Genomic DNA, 19,461 nt, shown 5'->3' on the forward strand with positions numbered 1-19,461 from the left:
CTTCTGTTTATTGCTGAATAAAAGCCAAAACTCAACATGTTCATCATATAAAGCTATCGTGTCTCTTCAGAAAATTTGGACTAAATTGCTCGATATTAGTGTTACGATCTCTTTATGAACTTTTTGAAGCGACAAAGTGGTAGTTGCGTGGACCTCTCTGAATCAGAATCTCTCGGATATCATAAATATCTCAATTATTGTTTTAAAGATGAACGAAAGACTTATGGGTTTGGAAGATAATGGCGAGCAATTTATGACAATTTTTCATTTTTGGGTGAACTAGAAGCCGTTAATATCAATCCCATAAGAGTCATATCCAGTGGCAGTCATATCAGAAGGCTAATGAATAATAATAATAATGAATAAAAGTGTATTTATTTTACATGAAGCAAGTCACCTCATTGAGATACATTATCTCAGCAACCCATCATTATCAGACCATTTCGGTAATGGAATAAATTAGCCGTGGCTGACTTAAACACAGTACAAAAACTTTTCAAATGGAATGATTCCTCCTCCTCTTTTGGTCTGTTTTGCACTTTGGCGTTTCCGTAATTCTCATATGCACATGTGGAGACAGAATTTGCTTCATAAATTAGAAGAGCTGCACTTGATTTGACATCCGCACCGCTCTGAGGACCCAACGTGGCATGTGGCCGTGAATCCAGATGAAAAGCATTGACCTCGTGCTCAATCTGCTCACCAATATCCTGCGGCTGGTATTTAGTCTCTATACCACACTGGCACAACGGAATGTCACAAGACAACCCTTCCGCGAATGCAAGACACAGATACTCTGCCTCTACTCTGCCTTGCATCTGCTGTGTGAGAGGTTAGCACGGGGTCACAACTGTAGCTCTCTTGGCAGTCATGCTGCAGGCCAGGTGGAGCAAGAGAAAGAGAGAGTAGTAGCGTGAGGGGAAAAAGAGAGAGGGGCGTTGCACTTTGTGTAGATTTGAATCAGCAGGTTCATGTAGTCGAACTGCGGTTGGCTGTCTGAAGGCAGAGTCTTGCTGTTGTCAAAGTAGAGCAAGGACTTACTGCCAAGTAACACATGGTGAAATCCAGCCTGTATTTACCAACACTTATGCATCGCCTAGCAACACTAGCAAAATACCACAGCAGGAAAGAATGGGGGAAAAAAAAGTTGAACCAAGTAGAGAAGTAAATTTGGCCTTTTAAGTACAAAACGTACTCGGTTGACGCTGAGACTCTCAAAGCAGAGCTCTCCGATGTGTAACTGAATCTCATTGAGATAATTTTCATCCAAAAAAGGCTACAATACAGGGTCTATTTTAGCTGACAGTCTGACCAATATCACTCAGAGTCATAGAATAAGTCCCGCCAAATGATTCCTTTTAATAATTTGAGAGATTACTTTAACCAAGCACACACACACACACACACAACAAAACTGATGCTCGCCACACTTTCACTTTTCCTCGTTCCAAAACTGTATTGTTACCATCCTTCTTCAAAATATCTTATTTTGTGTTCCACAGAAGAAATTCATACAGGTTAAGGAACCAGAGGTAGTTTGCAGCATGCACATTATACTTGTACTAACATGTTGTTTGTTGACATGTTAGGAAATTCAGGATTGTAACTACATTGAATGGTTGTGACTAATCAAAGTGCACACAACAAAAAACAAAAAGTATTTTAATGCAGACAGGGCTTTACTCTTTCAGTGTATGCATTGCCTGGCATCAGACATAGGCCTATATTAACTCCAAATCTCCAAGATGCAAAGGAAAGGCTAACAATGACTTCACTCAACATCCCACATTCTGACTAGCACAAAACACGACATGCTGCATCACTCCAGCACACAATAGCCGTCTTCACACTTCCATGAGTCATAAAAATCCACCTAGACCATCCAACAGTCATTAAAACAGTTACATAATGCCATAAAACATCCATACAAATAAGTGTCCCATGTATAATTTCACCACATAATCTGGCCATAATCACCAGCAGAAAGGCTCAACATTGTTGCCGGCGCATATGTTGAAGAATCTTATTCAGCAAGACTCTGACGGGAATGAATATGTCCCCTAAAAAGGCAACAATGGGAGTCTCTGAGCGCTGGAGAATGGGAAAGTCGAATTGTGCGAATTCATTGCCAAGCAACATAATACACAGCAGGATGATCGAGCTGCATTCTGAATTGAATCGCAAAATATAATGCGTGAGAAATTTTCCACAGCACAAAGCGAGGGATAAAAGAATTAGTATTGAAACAAATCTGTGATTAGCTGACGTTAACGTGGATTTGTTGGGAAAACTAGCAAATGTTTCAAACATACAATATGAATAAAACGTGACAGTTTCTGCAAAGTTCATCTACCAATTTTTTTTATTAACCTGAACATTTTAAACATTTCATAATGATGCTCTTATTGCAGGGCGCAACAGTAAGGATGGACACCCTGACAGAAAACTCTGTAACAGGTCAAGCACAGTTCAAGGAAAGTGTCATGGTCTCTTAATTAAATTGATAAATGACACTCATTTTGCAGTTTTGTTTTAAGTCAAAGAATCAGCCTTGTTAAACCTCTCAAGCCTCATTAGCTAAGGGAACAGACATTGACTACGTTTACATGGACAGCAGTAATCTAATTATTGACCTTATTCTGAATAAGACAATATTCTGATTAAGGTGTTTACATGAGCTGCTTTTAGAATATTCCGTTCATGTTCCCGTTTTTGTTATAGAACATAGCTGGATTAATGGCATGTCATCATGACATGCTACGCTGTCCGACGTCCAATCATAGCGCGATTTTGGCGGTCTGTTAAAGTTCAATGGGCTCAGGCAACCCGCTGTAACTTTACCTGCGGGTGTCACTGTTGGACAGTGTTACTTTATAAAAACGAGTGATATTTATACTTTTTAATGCAATTTTTATTTATATATATTATATATATATTTTTTATAATATATATTGTCTCTTATCTATTGTTTTTTTGAAGAGACACTGCCCCTCTTGCCTCCTTCTTGACAGCCTACATTTCGAATAATAGCTTTGATTAATGATGAAAAAGGTTTCAAAATCGTGATTGTTTGGATAGTTTTTTTCCTGCCGCCGAGCCACTGGCGTTCACTGAATGACCCATCGCGAGCCTAGAGGTTCCCGACCGCTGTTGTAAGCAGACAGTTTGGTCACAATTATGAATTTGGGATTACAGATACAAATTTATTGTATTTTACTTTTACAATGAGCAGAATAATTACAACAACAAAAAAAATTATAGAGGAGGCAGTGCCAGAATGAACAGTCAAGAAAGACAGACGCACCATAGCAACACGTCACGGCAACAACATTTCAGACTGATAGAAACGTAAAAGATAAATGGGAATTTTACGACATTTGAGCGATTTGTACGCGTTGTTATATTAATTAGATTTCAAATTCTGTTTTAATGGCCACAATATTATTGATGTTGCTGAGGGGTGCTTTTGATTACTTTTTAAAAAGGGCAGGGGCTCGACTCGAGCCCTCCCCTCTGCACTTGCCTGGTGTGTCCTGTCACAAAATGCGGCGAAAACTCCAACACGACGTTAATAGTTAGATCAAGGTGTGTACATGTCTTTAATGCTCTCCGATAATGCGACTAAAATAGACATACAGAAATCGCTGTTTACATGGTAGCTTCTTAATCAGAGTATAGTCTTAATCAGGTTAATATTGGAGTATTGTTGTCCATGTAAACGTACTTATAGATGCTGCCCTAACTGCTGAATGTTACGAGCCCTTGCTCTCTCTTGTTTTTGTTTTGTACAGGATGGTGAGTTTCGTTTGTTTATTTATATTAGATTAGAGGGAAAGCATAGGCAAGTAAGCTGACCCGGAAGATTCTTTTGTGTATATTCTTTTGTGTTTCTCAGGAGTTAGGAAAGCATTAACTCTAAGTTGTAGTTTAGATTAGTTAGCTCACCCGTCCTCATTTTAAGTTTTTGTATGTTTATATCTTTAAAAAAAAAAAAAAAACTCCAAACCCACAAACAACAAGCTTCCTGAGGTAGGCCAAAACTGAAGTACCACCAGCAGCTCTTAAATAGGCAGAGGCCTCAGGTGTTAGGAATAATCAGGCTCCGCCCCATCCAATTGGCAACTATACTCCGAAAGAAAAGAGAAAGAGCAGGGGCTCATAACTGCCCGTGAAACACACTTACACAATACAGCACAATTCCAACAAACAAACAAACCAAGACGCAACTGATTTATTTGAACAGCACTAGAGAACGTCAGTGTTTTACCTCAGTTTGTGCTTTTGTCAGCAAAATAAGAACAGAAGTCTTTTCTGAAAGGAGTTACAAGACGTTTCTAAAAACGTTGTTCTTAAAACCTTTCACAAACCAGATGAAAAAGATTGACACATTATACTCAAATCTCTCTACAATATCTTACTTTATTTATGACTATTGTAGACATGAAGAGTCTATACCATTACAACATGAAAAAGGTTAACTGTAAGTAGGGTTGCAAAGGGGCTGAACATTTCCAGAAACTTTCCAAATGTTTCCAAATATTTTACTTTTTTTAGTAAAACTTTGGTTTGGAAGTACAAACTATGAATGGCCATATAATTGACCATTTATGGTGGAAAAACAGTAAAAGGACATTGCCATAAGTCCTCCTCTTCTCATTTTTGTTATTTGTAATGTACATATAGGATTTTTGTTACACCTTTAGTTTTGGTGACTAACATTACATTTTAAAGTAAAAAATCTGATTTTGGTAGTGCAAGTTAATTGTTATAATAACATTTCATCACCATGAAATATATAATTAGAAGTTGCAAAATATACAGGAACCAATATGCCGTCCCGTAATACAGGATACATTGTTGGGATATTATTTACAGTACATTTCTAGCAACCAGAGATGCCATTTTTTTGCTGTAAATATAACAGCAATTTTTACAGAATAGAACAAACCTATAACCAAAAGAAAAACACATATGCACCATTTGTGATATGGATATAAGACGCATGATTTGAGGTATAATTTATTGTGAAGGTGTACTGTTACTTTACGTGATCAGACTCAGCTAATTTAATTATTACTCATTATTTTTTATAGGATTGCAAGCCAAGTTACAGCCAAATCAATCCAGACCATAAACTGATCTGTGTTTATGTACATTCCAGGTGCATCCAGCAATGCTTTTCTTTAATAGTGTGCAACTCCGTCCTTGTGTGGGTCACCATTAGCACGGGAATGCAAAAAAAAAAAAATCTACCAGAAGTAGCCAAGTAACCCTGGCAAAGACATTGAGAATTTATTGCAACGTGAACACAAAAATGCGGATAACATCTAATAAACATACCGGTATAGAGTAAAAGTATGCAAAACTACTTCACTTTTCAAATGCTTGCGTCTTGGGCTATACAGTTTAAGGTTGGGAATTTTACCCTGGGCACTAATGCATAAAACTCCAGAAAGATGGTGGACAGTTTTCCAAGGAATGTTGCAATGAGAACAATGAGGCAGGGAGGCATGCTCTCACATTCCTCACCCATTAAAATCGACACAAATAATACCACAAAGAACCGAGGATGGAATTTACACGGTCACACCAGCCATGTTAGTAGGCTGCCTACATGAACAAAAGTGGTTACAGATGGCCAGAAGTGTTGTCATCCAAAACAAGCTGTGGTAAAAACAAGTTTGTTGGTCTAGGATTCTCAGCCACACAGTATTAAGAAAACAAGGGTCAGACTAAGATGTTTGACCATAATCTCCTTCAAGATGGATACAGGTTTACAAGGTGGGTTACTGGGTCAAAACTACATCGTTTCCTCTCTGTTTTAAGACCGTAATTGGCTGCTGGCCTACACTACTGATATTTATGATAGAAATGCATGATTATGAAACATCTTCACTGTCCCTTTTGATCGATTTAATGCATCCTCGCTGAATATAAGTATACATTTAAAAAAAGATTACTCACCGACCCAAACTTTTCAAAGGTAGCGTATATGGAGTCTCACTGTCTTTAAAAGAACAGTTCACCAAAACTTACTCACCTTCACGTCGTTCGAAACCTGTATGATTTTCCATGTAAAATAAAAAGTGAATTATTTTATATATCATATTGGAAGCTTGTAAGGGACTGAGTCAGTAAAGTGTTGAATTATTCTTTTAAGAAAGTTGCCAGTCAAATGTGCCATACAGACATGCAGGAGGTAAAATATGCATGCTTGACTAAGAGCGAGAGAGGAGGAGGAAAAAAAGATGATTTGAGCATGTCAGGTTTTCAACATGTGTGCACTAATAAAAGAGATGGAAAGGCCTGACAAGAACTATAGAGACTGCAAGCCAATTCTTATGATCCAATCATTTCCTGTTGGATAAAATTAATTTTAATCTTTTTTCCCCTCGCTGCATATTCTGTTTCACCTTCCAAAAAGTAGAACATTGGCGGTGGGACGCCTGCTTAAGAGGAGTCAGGAGTGACAAAAGAATTACTTCGTCAAAATCCTGAGCTGGAAACCAACTAACTACCGTGAGCAAGACACTAAATGATGCATAGATCCCTGACCGCAAACTCAATCCAGCTACCGTATCCCTGTGAACAGATGTTAGAAAAGATGCTGAGACGCTTGAATGAAAACTATTCGCTGTTATGCTGTTAATATATACCTAAAGATGATCTTGATCAAACTTTCATTTAACCATCAAGAGGGAAAAGCCAACATCTCACTTTTTTATTGAGGTCGACACTTGCTTCACAAAAGAGTTCTGGGCAATGAATCAGGGTGATACCGCCTCCACAACCATCTGAGGCGATTCCTTCACTTCCTGAACTCGGCAGTGCACAAAGGAAGCCTTGTAACACAGTACTGTGGCATCACTGGTCTGCCGGATTCATAGTGAAACAGAGAGAGTGAAGGCTGGGGAAGCCTTATTCAAACGCTGATCAGAGAACACGTCCTTTTTCAAAGAAAAGTATGATCTTGATCGGTACGAAATTGGGATGTTAATTTACATAAGTTCCCATAATCGACCGTTGTTTAAATTAACAACCAATTAAATTTCACCTCTGAAATCTGAAGTGAGTGGGTGGGTTGGGGGGTCTCACATTACATAAAGGGATGGTTCATTTCTCACCCATAAACCTGTATGAATTTCTTTCTTCTGCGGAACACAAAAGATGATATTTTGAAGAATGTGGGAAACTAAACAGTTGATGGGCCCCATTGACTTCCGTAGTATTTTGTCCCATACTATGGAAGTCAATGGGGCCTGTCAACTTTTTGAGTACCCATATTCTTCAAAATATCTTCTTTTGTTTTCAGCAGAAGAAAGAAACTCATACAGGTTTGGAACAACTTGAGGATGAGTAAATACATTTTTGGGTGAACAATCCCTTTGACAAACACTTGCTTAACCAACACAAAATAGGTGTCGTAGCTTGGCTTTACAGTGAATATAGGGAATATGACCATCACTTAAGCGCTTTTAAATTAGCTGACATATTAGAAGTCGCGTGAAAAAAGAACTGCTTTACATGAAAATGTGTTCTGTAAAATAAATCACAGCTAGACTTTTATGTAGTCTTACAAGGATCCTTCAAATTGAGACAGACTTCTGCGGTGCTTGATGACGTGGCAGACGAGATATGCAGCCTTCTATTTGAGAAGAACCACAGAGTGACATGACATGCTGCTTGGCTAAATCTATAGGATTTCTGGGACCGGATCGCATCATGACGCAGTGTTTTTCAACATCCTTTGAAAGTTCAACCAATGAAAACTGGATCTCGGGTGTGGTGGGTGAGAGGGACGATGTGTAGAGACCAATCGAACACGGATTTACGGCTGGAGCACACTTTGATTTGTTTACAATTTTAGTTTAAAATATTAAAATTGTATAGCTATTATATATAGTTATTTTCAACTAAAAATATTATACAATGTAAATGATTGAACTGTATTTTGTGATCATATAAATGCAGCCTTGAGAATTATTTCAAAAAGATAAATACAGAAATTATAAGAGGAAATATAAATAATAATAATAATACACATTATCAACCATATATACCTTTTATATAAAAAGTGGAAAACTGACGCATAAATAAATTATTAAATGAACATGTATCCCATTACATGTATATAAATCTACTCATAATTATAATAGTAGACCCATCCCTACAGCATATGTACCAAGGGCTAGGCGATAAAACGATAAGCATCGCAATAGACACGTAATCGATATCAATAAAAATATATTCGATAAAACGTTTGATCTTTTTTTTTTCTTCGTAGGAAGAAACCAGAGGTTGCGAAGCAAATTTGGTTGCATGAACAAAAGCACTCACTCTCTGGTAACCAAGGAACGTAGGAGTGACACGCTAACAGCCAATCATGTAACAGTATCAGGTTTGGTTGCGCTATATCGTTGTCTCGTGTTGGATTCTTCAGTAACAGAACCGGTGTGGAGTGATAAGTGGAAAATGAGTAGAGTTGGGCAACGTTTTGATTTGAACGATTCTGATTCCGATTCTTACTTTCGATTTCGGTTCTTTTCGATTCTCGATTCCGATTCTTTGAGGGGTGGAGTCAAAACATGTCACAGGCTCATTTCACAGAGGAAATTTTCATGTGTGTGCGCACTCCAAGCTATCTGTAGCATCACGCAATATTGTCATGACAACCGGTACACAACATTCACTTAAGGAGGTTATATTATTAGTATTATTTCTTATCATATACATTATAGAAAAGATAAGAGTCGCGTTTGTTTCTATTGAGCCTGATTCCTCAAAATGTGTGTGTGTGCGCCACGACAACAGTGCGAGTTATAGTAGGCATGAGTGCCGGTACCTGCTGCTCACATACACAGGAGCGCGCTCAGAGTAATGGCCGAGCTCAGTGTTTTGACGGAATAATACGGTTTCTTTCTCGCAAAACCTTATATAGTATGCCTCTGAATGCTTTCCATATATGGCGCGAATCTCCCTGTATCATTGCATGATACATTTGTATATTTTTTGTAATGTTTTAGCCTGGTCGCTATTCACTGCCATAAAAGAGAGGAGCGCGTGCAGGACTATTTTTTATTTTATTTCTGCTTTTGAGGTCCAAAGAAGATAGAAGGACTTAGGGCACTGGGACAACAGCAGGGTGAGTAAAATATGCCTTTATTTTCATTTCAGGTTGAACTATCCCTTTAATAACGTTGGTTAACGTGGTTTCCCGAGGAGAACGAGACCTACGCGTCAAACACGCTACACTCGTTAATTTGTATACCACATATTTGTACATATTTGTAGTGCATCCTCCCGTGCAAAAAATACGTTTGTCACATGTGTTGCACTGTCCCTTTTAAAAGGGAAATAAAGCCACACTTTTGAGCGCCGCTTACCGTGCTCCATGGCTGCAACAGAACAAACGGGTGCAGCAAGCACTTCCGGAAATCCGGTGGCCACTATGGAAACCAAAACTTGCGCGTTTTGAACCGATGATCGGAATCGAAAACAAATTTTCTAAACGATTCCAATGGCATCGTTGTTTTTAAAACGGTTCCTGGTTGGAACCGGTTCTCGATGCCCAACCCTAAAAATGAGTGCCGCTGCGAACAAGGAAATTGTTGATAAAACAGGAAAACAAGTCAGCTCGCCAGTATGGCACATTTTTGGATTTTAGAAGTCTGACCGTAGTCAGACCAAACTTGGTTTACCACCTCAAGTCTTGTTTATACTTTCGTCTGGCTGTGCAGCATGAGCCTCCGCTGACTGCTCGCGCACCTCGTCCGTTTGGGGAAACGACATGGAGAGGTACTCTGCATCAGTGCCTTATGACAAAGCATCTAAACGGTACAAAGAAATAACGGAGAAGGGCAGTAACGATTTGACCAAAAATAAAAACCTTGATTAATTGAACATCTGACCTCGATTACGATTAATGAACGATTATTTTGCTTTTTTTTTGCCCTCATAAGGTTTTTGAGTAAGTTCCTGATAAGGTTTGTACTCCTGTAAATATTTTCTACTATTAAAGGTGGATTTTTTTTTCTAATGAAAAAGTGCATTTCTTTGTGATTTTAAAATACTTGAAGGAAACGGTTCACTTTCAGCAGTTATTGTCTATAGGGCAGATTTCTGTTTGTTGTACATCAGATACAGATAAATTAACACTGTAGGCCTACATTACATTTATCTGAATGCATCAATGAGAGAGTGATGGTGTGTGTGTGTGTGAATTACTCATACCGTCTCTATTCATTATTAAGCTGTGGTGTGTACTTACTGCAAAGGTATTAAAATGTATGCCCATAACGGTTGAGTTTCTAAGCTACTTTAGTGACTTTACTTTAGTCACAGCAGGACAGTGTTTAGAACGGATACATATTGTTGTTTTTGAATAGTGCACAATCGCTTTAAATGTTGAAACTGGCAAGCCTTAAACGCATACTTGACAAACTTTATGAGCACGAAAGTGAAAGCGGCTTCGGGGCTTGCGCGCGCCGTCTGTGTGTGTGTGTGTGTGTCGGTGGCAGCGCGTATAGGCTATAAGAACAGCAATTAACTGACCTGTATAAACTGTGTAAAACATGCAGCTACTATAGTGATTCTGGGCATCTATAAACACAGATAACCGCTCCTGCATCTCTCTGTGTGCCTGCAAACTGCACTTGATGTGACTGACGGGGCGGAGTCACGTGAAAACCGAAATAACCGACATGGGAAAAATATGTCGGTTAGAGGTTTTGAATGTCGGTTTTGGTTATTTTTCGATTAATCGTACAGCCCTATAACGGAGGCACTGCACTTTAATGTTAAGAGATAATTGTTTACTGTTCATTGTGATTTTAGACTTACATTTTAATTATTTGAGTGTTTTCCATGATGGTGTTGACATTTCTGCCTTTATAACTGAGGGGATTATAATCAGAGGAAGGTTAAGTTTTAAAATGTAATATATTTTTCTCCTGGTCCTTATTTTAAATAGGTCATAAAAATAACAATAATTATCGATATCGACCGAAATGAAACACTTATATCGTGATACAGTTCTCAGCCATATCGCCCAGCCCTATATGTACCTGTGTTTTTATTGCTATAAAATCCAGGCACAATAGCTGGACTCTGACAGAGTACACTGAGAAAGGGCAAAAGACTGAGCGAGTGACAGCTAGTAATGCAGGAGTGCAAGAAAGTACAAGATAGGGAGAGTGTTTTTGCATGTAGTCATGTAACCATTTTACACTGGACCCAGTTAAAACACCATACATGGCTTTGCTTCAAAATTTCCTGTAAAGATTCTCAACACAAGCACACCCTTCACACCTGCCAGACACAGCCTTGTAGAACTAGAATTCATTTGACACTACTGGGTTCATTATGGCACCCTGGCCGCTGATATATACAAAGATATGAGAATGTTGTTAAGGACATTCACTGTTCTTGCCATATCCTGTTCGTCTCCAGCATGAAGGCTAAACCCAGAGGGAAGGTTAACAATATCAAGATTCAACTTAAGTATTAGGTTACACCAACCCAATCTGTCCTGACCTGATGTCATCACAGCAAAGATTGATATGTTGCTAATCCAGATCGATGCGCTCTCTAACTGAAAAGGCATTTGAATACATTGAGATGATTTATCTGCAGGCCCACACAGAATGTGTGCACTCACTTAACTTTCCAGATTTGAAAATCACATCATTCATAATATTTGACATATCCCTTGACCTTATGTGACTAGAAAATATTTTGGCTATTTTGATTTTGCTTTCAAAACTCATTGAAATATTCATAATGTACCTTGACTTTCTTTCAGTATATTGTGAATACTCAGCTATATCATCCAGCCCTGTCAGGGTCTATGTATAAATGTTGGGTCTGTAATTTTTGTTTTTGAAAAAGCAATACTTTATTTTAATTAAATAATAAAGTTATCTTTCAAATAGATGCTGTTCACCTGAAATTTTTTTTGTTGTACTCAAACTTTTGATTGGTAGTGTATCCGTGTTATTAAAAGCTCTTCGTGTTACGATTTGTAATGAATTGTACACTCACTCCTTAGACCACAAGTCATTTACACAAATTATGAACTTATTCTCCTTGCTGAAGTTTCACAAAACTTGACTGAGGGTGCGTTCAGACTTGTAGTTCGGTTTGTTTGGTCTGGACCAAAAAACAAAAACAAAACATATAGTCCTGGGTGGTATTCCAGAAAGCAAGGTTAACCTACCATCACATATACCTTGAACTCGCGGTTGATTAACCCAAAACTTGCTTACTCAAGGTATGCTGGTTCCAAAAACGAGTCCGGGAGTAAGTTAAGACAACTCAGAGTATGTTAACCGTGAACACACAAGACATTCTCAACAGAGCGACGAATCCATGATTCTTCATGGAAACAGACGCTAAGAAAAAGCGTGCCATTCTACTTCCTCTTCTTTTATTTAATGGCGATTTACATAACCTACTTAGTGCACATCGCCACCTATTTGGTGGTTGTGCAATCATTTTTTCAATGTCTTCATTTAATAATTAATATTTATTCACAGAGAATAAGGATTGTATTGTTTGTTTGATGCTAATTCATTGAATGCAGATCCATGTGTGAGATAACAAAAAAATAATAATAATCTATTTGAATTTAATTAACATTTAAACATTACCTTGTTATAATAGTGCTTTAGAATGAATATATAATATTGCATATTATAACTGTAACTATATAACACATTTAGAAGGCCCCTATGAAATCCATTTTATTTTTTCCCAAATTCCGTTTTTTCCGTTTTAATTTTTGCTAATTCCTTTTTTTTTTCGTTTTAATTTTTGGGAATTCAGTTTTTTTTACCCTTAACTGTTATTTTAGTCGTAAAAAGAGTGTGTTTTTAATATTAATATAATAAAACATAAAACAGGAATGACCTTAAATTTATTGAGGTAACAAACATCACATTTACTTTTCAGGACAAATACCGCATGATGCAACATAACACTGCACTCTAAGTACTTCAAATCACAACAAAATATGAGTGCTGTGAATTGATAATTTAAAAAAAAACCTAATTAATCAATTTTTTTCTGTAATTAATCATGATTAATTGCAATTAAAACATTGAAGTTATTACAATATCAAAATATTAAAAACTCCAGTTACTCTCCAAATTAATTTAGAAACAACTTAAAGACAGTATATTTTAAATGTGTGTTGTAATGGCATCTTTTTATGAATGAAGGCCAGTATCACTGATATTAATGTCTATATGAAACATTGATGACGTTACATTACAGTATAACTGAAAGCTACCAATTTCAACATTTATTAGGCTTTAAAAAAATAACTTAATTTAATTGAACTTAAAACAATCTTTACATAAACCCATTATAATAAATGTTATATTTACCTGTGCCTTCCCTGTCAGACATAGTCTACACAGAAATTGAATAAAGTTATCAACACCTTTCTTAACTGCATAAATAATAAGTGAAATATAGATAATTCATCAAAGCTACAATCTTCTCTGTTCCCGTTGTTCTTTGAACATTAATGACAGACATTATCAGTGCTACTGTCACTTTAAGATCTACCACTTCCGAACATGACGCGGATCAGACGCGCTGTCCCGAGCATCTCATTTTCTCTCAAGTTCATTTAAGACATTATTTTCCATACAGTACATTAAAAACAAGGCAAAAAACAGCAAGCACTCCCCGAGGGAACTGCTCGGCACTGAGGGCTTAGCGTTGAGTTTCTTAACTTTTCCGCCGATGAAAGCAGAGCCGTGGAGAACTGCTTCGCCACACTTTCATTGTTTTGAAGGGGGAGCTGAAATGATGCGAGGGGTTGTGTTGCCCAGATTTGCTTCCCCTAGTCTGCATTTTCCCCAGACATACATTTTTCTCCCACACAAAACCGCATTTCATTCCAAATATGTAAAATTCTGGGAAATTCCGCATTAACAATAGATTCCGCGTTAATATGCCAATTCCGTGATTCCGTGATCGCAGAAATCATAGGGCCCTAATTTAGTTATATTAATTTAACTCTATTAATTAATTAAGCAAACTAACCCTGGAACATAACCTGCTCCAGAGCAAGTTATGTTCAGAGAGTGAGTTGCCATGGTTACTTACATACCCTGAAAATGACCTCCGTTTGTGGAACCGAAAGTTGAGGTTATCCGCTTACTTACTCTTAAACATACCCAGGTATGGCATATAACCTGCTTTCTGGAATACCCCCCTGGTCCGCTTGGCGTTCACACAGCCTAAAGATACCGAACCAAAGGCATAGGGATACGGTCACAACCTGATTGGTTGGCTTTTATGACGTATACTTTGCGATGGAGCTTGCTTACCGAACATTCAAAACAATATTGTGTGCTGGATTAAACGCAATTATATGCGTGTACATATGGTTATATTTTTACCAGCTGAGAACTCACGAAGAGCTCATAAAATGTTCAAATCATTCAAAAAAGCACCAGGATTTCCTCCGTTGTATGCAGAAACGAAGATCTGTATATATTGATGAGGCACTTTACCTCCTCGTTTCTCCACGTTTGCCCTCTACTCATTTTGGATACACCAATCTTCCCGCGTCGTCAAATCAGCTGACTTGTAGCGTCGCATCTTGTCACATCAAGTCCTGTCTTTGGTCCGTGTTGCGTTCATATATCAATCGAACTGCACCAGAGTTCGTTTGGAAGCGGGCCGAGACCCCTATTTTAGCGGTCTCTGTCCGCTTGTTTGGTGCGGATGGCAGCGTTCACATATGTTCAAATGAACCGCACTAACCGAGCAATCGAACCAAACATGACAAGTGTGAACGCACCCCGAGTTTAAGTTTAAACCACAGTTAACTTGTCTGAGGTAGTGTTGTCACGATACCAAAATTATGACTTTGATACGATACCAGACTAAAATACCTCGACACTGAATCGATACCACTGCAAAAAAATGGAATGGAATATGACAGAACTTGCTATTCATTGTTTTATAAATGAAAAAAAAAAAAAAAAAACTAAACTCACTTGGCCAGCATGTTCCTGACCTGTTTTTTTGACAATTCCCTCCTCTTTATTTAAAAATAATAAGTACATGCCAGTGTGAACATCCTTAGAGAGATGTTTGCAACAATCACATTATTATCAATCATGTTAACACTAACCTTTCACTATTCTGAACAGGTTGGGATGACCAAAATCTTATCTCATGATACGAGTAATTTAATATTTTTGTTATATATTTATATAATATATTTTATTATTACAATATAGACATTTCATTTTATTTTATCTTTGTTTTTGAATTTTTTTTTCCTTTTGATTATAATTAAATCACAGAATATTAGGTCTGTTCTTTAAGATCTGCACGAACCCAATACATTGTAACATCCAATTTCTCACTCAACTCTGTATACGTTCACTAAAGACATATCCGACTGCATTTACCTGAATACTTGCCAGGACGTGCACGTTTACATATTTTTGACTATTCAGACCCAATAATGCACGAAACTGACGTTACGATCGCATGCTGTGACTCAGCATTGCTGTCTGAGTGAAAGACGTGTGCGCACGCGCTTCAGGTCAGAGTCTGGCAGCACGAACACATCCCACGTTGCGCTTTATTTTCTCATGCATGCATGTTCCTTTTGCTTTCTTTGTCATGCGCTGCACGTATATATTTAACTCTTCTGCTTCCATTGTTTAGTGAATGGTGGAAGCAGAGCTCTGCACACACATCGACGCAAATTAAGAAATGCTGCTCTTATTAGGGTGCTGTCATTCAAGTACAGGTACTAATAAAATTTCATATCGTACCGTTTTTAACAGCAGGGTATCGCGATACTTTTCTAGTACCGGTATATTGTGCAACACTAGTCTGAGGTTTAATAGCTTGTACTGAACCATCTTATGTTGACAGAGAATGCTGCTTCCTTCCTGGTCAGACAGGGTGTGGTTCATCGCATAGTACAACTGGTGACAGCAAGTTTCTGTTCCCTTAGGCAAGAGTTAACTTAGCTGTCCTCTTGAGGCATGGAATGCTTTGGGTAGACATGCCTGTAATATAAACCCCACACCTTTCTGAAAAAACATTTAAAATCATAGTTTTTCCATATTTGCATTAGCCAATCAGTGGTTCAGATATGCAAATAGAAGACAATGCATCAGCCATGCAAATTAGGCAGTAAAAATGAATAGGGACAGAAGCTTTCAGGCTTTGAAAAAGGACACAGAAGGAAGCACACTTACAATGAAAGTGGACTTAAAGTGAGAATATAGAGTCCTTTGGGCCACTTGTATGCTACTTTCATGATGTTGTTTGTCTTTAGAGGCTTGAAAGTTTCAGTGCACATTGATTGCAAAAATGTGTGTTCAGTCAACAGGTTTGGTCAACATGAAAGCAAGTAAATGTTGAATGCATTCTAACAGCCTGATGAGTCACGGGCCACTCTGAATGAATGATCCTGCCATTAGCCATTGGGAATACAGAAGGGGGATGACACCACCTAAATCCTCTTCCTGCTCCAGGGCAATTGTTATGGACTTTCAGCTAAGATCCTGCTGCCTTTCGCAAGCTGAAGCTATGAGAATCTCTGCCGCTGCTACATTGTTTAAACAACAGCCAACTATTCTACTAATAATCAGGTCTATACAAAAATCATTAGGTGCGTTTCACTTGAAGTGCCACTGTACAGACCGATCAGTGTATGACACCAAAGTACCACAAGTGTGTTTAGAGTGTGTGTTCAAATTTTACTGAAGCGCAAGACGACCTGTGAATTTAAATATGAAATCTGCATGCTCTGCGTGACTGAGCGAGTGTCAATTAGCATCCCTAATAAGTACCGAAGACGCACGATTTCTGGCCGAGCAGGTACATCTGTACCAAGTGCGCCGCACACGTCCTGAAAAGTGAAGCCAAAGCATCTCGATCGCTCCCCAGGTAGTTGATCCCAGTATAGGTCATAAACCCACCCTCTCCATGTAATGTAATGGGACGCAAGACAAACGAAACAATCAAATTACACTTCAAACTATTTTTTTCCAAAGATGGTTTCTGTCATTATAGGTAGGCTAGTTATCATCACACTGATGTAAGTTCAAGCGTTTGTTTTTTAAAATACGGGGGTGTGATGTTATGATTGACAGCTTATCTGAGCAAAGTTGTCACTGAGGCACCAACAGACTTTTTTCGGGATTTTCGAGAAGACATTAGAGCTTTAGCTTTAATTTCTAAACTTCCATAACTGTTTATTTAACACCGACATGAGTTGTTCTGCAGAAAACTGTACTAACAGATACTGCAGGAGTGTGGGTGGTTTTGATGTCGCGGCTCTACTTCCTGCTTTCTACTACGCTCCAAGAGCAGACGCGGGTTCCAAAACAGCACAATGTCAGCGCCATATTGGGACATTGGCAGCTTCACTTGTCTACAACAGAAGAAAGTGTAGGGGCGTAGTCCTTTTTTTTTTTTACAGAAATACAAATATTCATAAAATAAAAATCTTTAATGAAATTAGAAAATATTTAAGAGATCACGGTTTAATTTAGTTTTATACATTTGTTATTTATGATATTAACCTTTTTATTGTGATATTTGTTTGGCCATATCGGACAGCCCTATAAATCAACAAACAAAAGCCCCTGTCTTGTTGACACAGTCACCTTTGAACGTGGTTTCACGGCTTGTAAAAGGTGACATTTGACTATGCAGCTAAATGCAATGCAGGTAAACAATGAACAGAAGTGAATACAAAAAAATAGTACTCAAATGAGCAACAAGACAGTTCAAGCAAAGAAAATGCTGTATAATGCCAGCTGCAGGTCTTGAAAAGGGTTGCTTTTAACCCTGCATACCTGCTGATGATGAGGCATCCATCGCAAAGCTCAACTCTCTGACGCACAAAGCCTAAAGGACGTGCACCAAACACAAGAACGTTATCTGGTAAATGTGAAATGCAACTTGAAACTGTCTGGCATTTAGAGGAAACAATAGTTCCTTAAAACTCTCAACAGATTTCCTCTGCCTATATATGTCCAGTTGTTCCTCTATCTCTCTCACACACACACACGCTCCTGAAGCTGCATCCTCTCCAGCCTTGCGGCGACTTCCTGCATCTCCTGACTAATTTTACCCAGCATCCTGACCCATTTCCCAAGGAGCACAAGGAAACAGGCACAGAGTAGCCGATGCAATGACGTCCATACGCATAAACAGCCTGATGCATTCTGACGGCCAGCCCAAACATTACCATGTCAAGATTTCAGCGTGACCTCAAGCTACATCATGCACCAGCATTGACTAAACAAGGACAAAGACTTGAAAAAAAAAGCAAATAAAAAAGGGCTATAGCTAAAACATAATGTCCTGTTATCCGTGTACAATGAGTTCTTTTATCCTTCTCGTTCTATAAAAAATAAATTTGATGTATGAAATGGAATTGTAAACGCAGTCAAAACAACCAGTCTATAAATGCTGCAAACAGACAGCATCAATCCAAATATATCTGGTATTTCTTAGTTTTCTAAACAAACTTAAAATATGTCTCAGTATTTGGGGTTTCTTTATTTTTGTATTCTTTCCTGCTGCCTGGCAAGTTAGTGAGTCAAACTGAAACAAGCCAGACAATATTACAGTGTGGTCGACACATGGGTGACCACAGAAAAAACCCTGCACGCTACATAATATTCACTAAAACACTAGCCGGGTGTAGCAGCCCAAACACTTGTTCTCCGCCTCAGACATGACTGAAGGTTAATTCAAGAAGTAAAAAGTAAGCTACACTTATTACAGGGACAGACAGTAAGTCATGCTGAATAGAGCAACGTTAACCAGACAACCAAAAGCTATTAAATTTCCAGCTGAAAATACAGAAACGTTTTGGCATTGCAACATTTTTACAATCATAAAAATGTGCTTCTGAAGAAAAGCGAAGGCTACAAAATTTCTTGCAAAAAATACAACACTTTAACTTGAAACCACGTTGCATTAAAAAGGCACACTCAGCAAATTTCTGCTCATATTTATCTTGTTTTTATTTAGATGTAAAAAAAATGCCTCACTTTTATTCTCAATCTCAGCTGTCTTACATTAAATGCATTATTATTATTATTATTATTATAGACTCATGTATGACCAATCATGATTTCAATATGGCAGCACCCATAAAGGGGCGACCCACTCCATGTAGGGTAGCTATTTCTAGAAAACTGATATGACTTGAGTCTTCATACCATGTGTATCAACATGTCATTGTCAATGGTATTTCTGTTCTGTTCATTTCTTTGTGTAAAACTTTAACAAGTAAATTACTGAGTGCACCTTTAAGAAACCCTCCACAAAAGACATCACATTGTATTAAAGGGTTAGTTCACCCAGAAATGAAAATTCTGTCATCATTTACTCACCCTCCTGCCGTTCCGAACCAGTAAGACTTTCGGTCATCTTCAGAAAAAAAATGAAGATCTTTTT

At 38.0% G+C, this 19,461-nt stretch overlaps 1 protein-coding gene across 4 annotated transcripts in view; it reads right to left on the reverse strand.

Annotated features, from left to right (window-relative positions):
- coro1ca (coronin, actin binding protein, 1Ca) overlaps nucleotides 1–19,461 on the reverse strand; it is a 74,877-nt gene that overhangs the window by 41,516 nt on the left and 13,900 nt on the right. Inside the window, exon 2 of one of the 4 annotated variants that reach the window (XM_079816191.1) lies at nucleotides 19,398–19,434. The exons of 2 other annotated variants lie outside the window; for them this stretch is intronic. In XM_079816191.1, coding sequence (XP_079672317.1) covers nucleotides 19,398–19,434 — 37 coding nt within the window. Of the gene's footprint in view, nucleotides 1–17,846; nucleotides 17,997–19,397; nucleotides 19,435–19,461 lie in introns of those variants that run through there. One more of the 4 variants, XM_079816192.1, reaches the window with a different exon arrangement.

This window comes from Gobio gobio (assembly GCF_949357685.1).
Source record: "Gobio gobio genome assembly, chromosome: 4".
Taxonomy (NCBI): Eukaryota; Metazoa; Chordata; class Actinopteri; order Cypriniformes; family Gobionidae; genus Gobio; species Gobio gobio.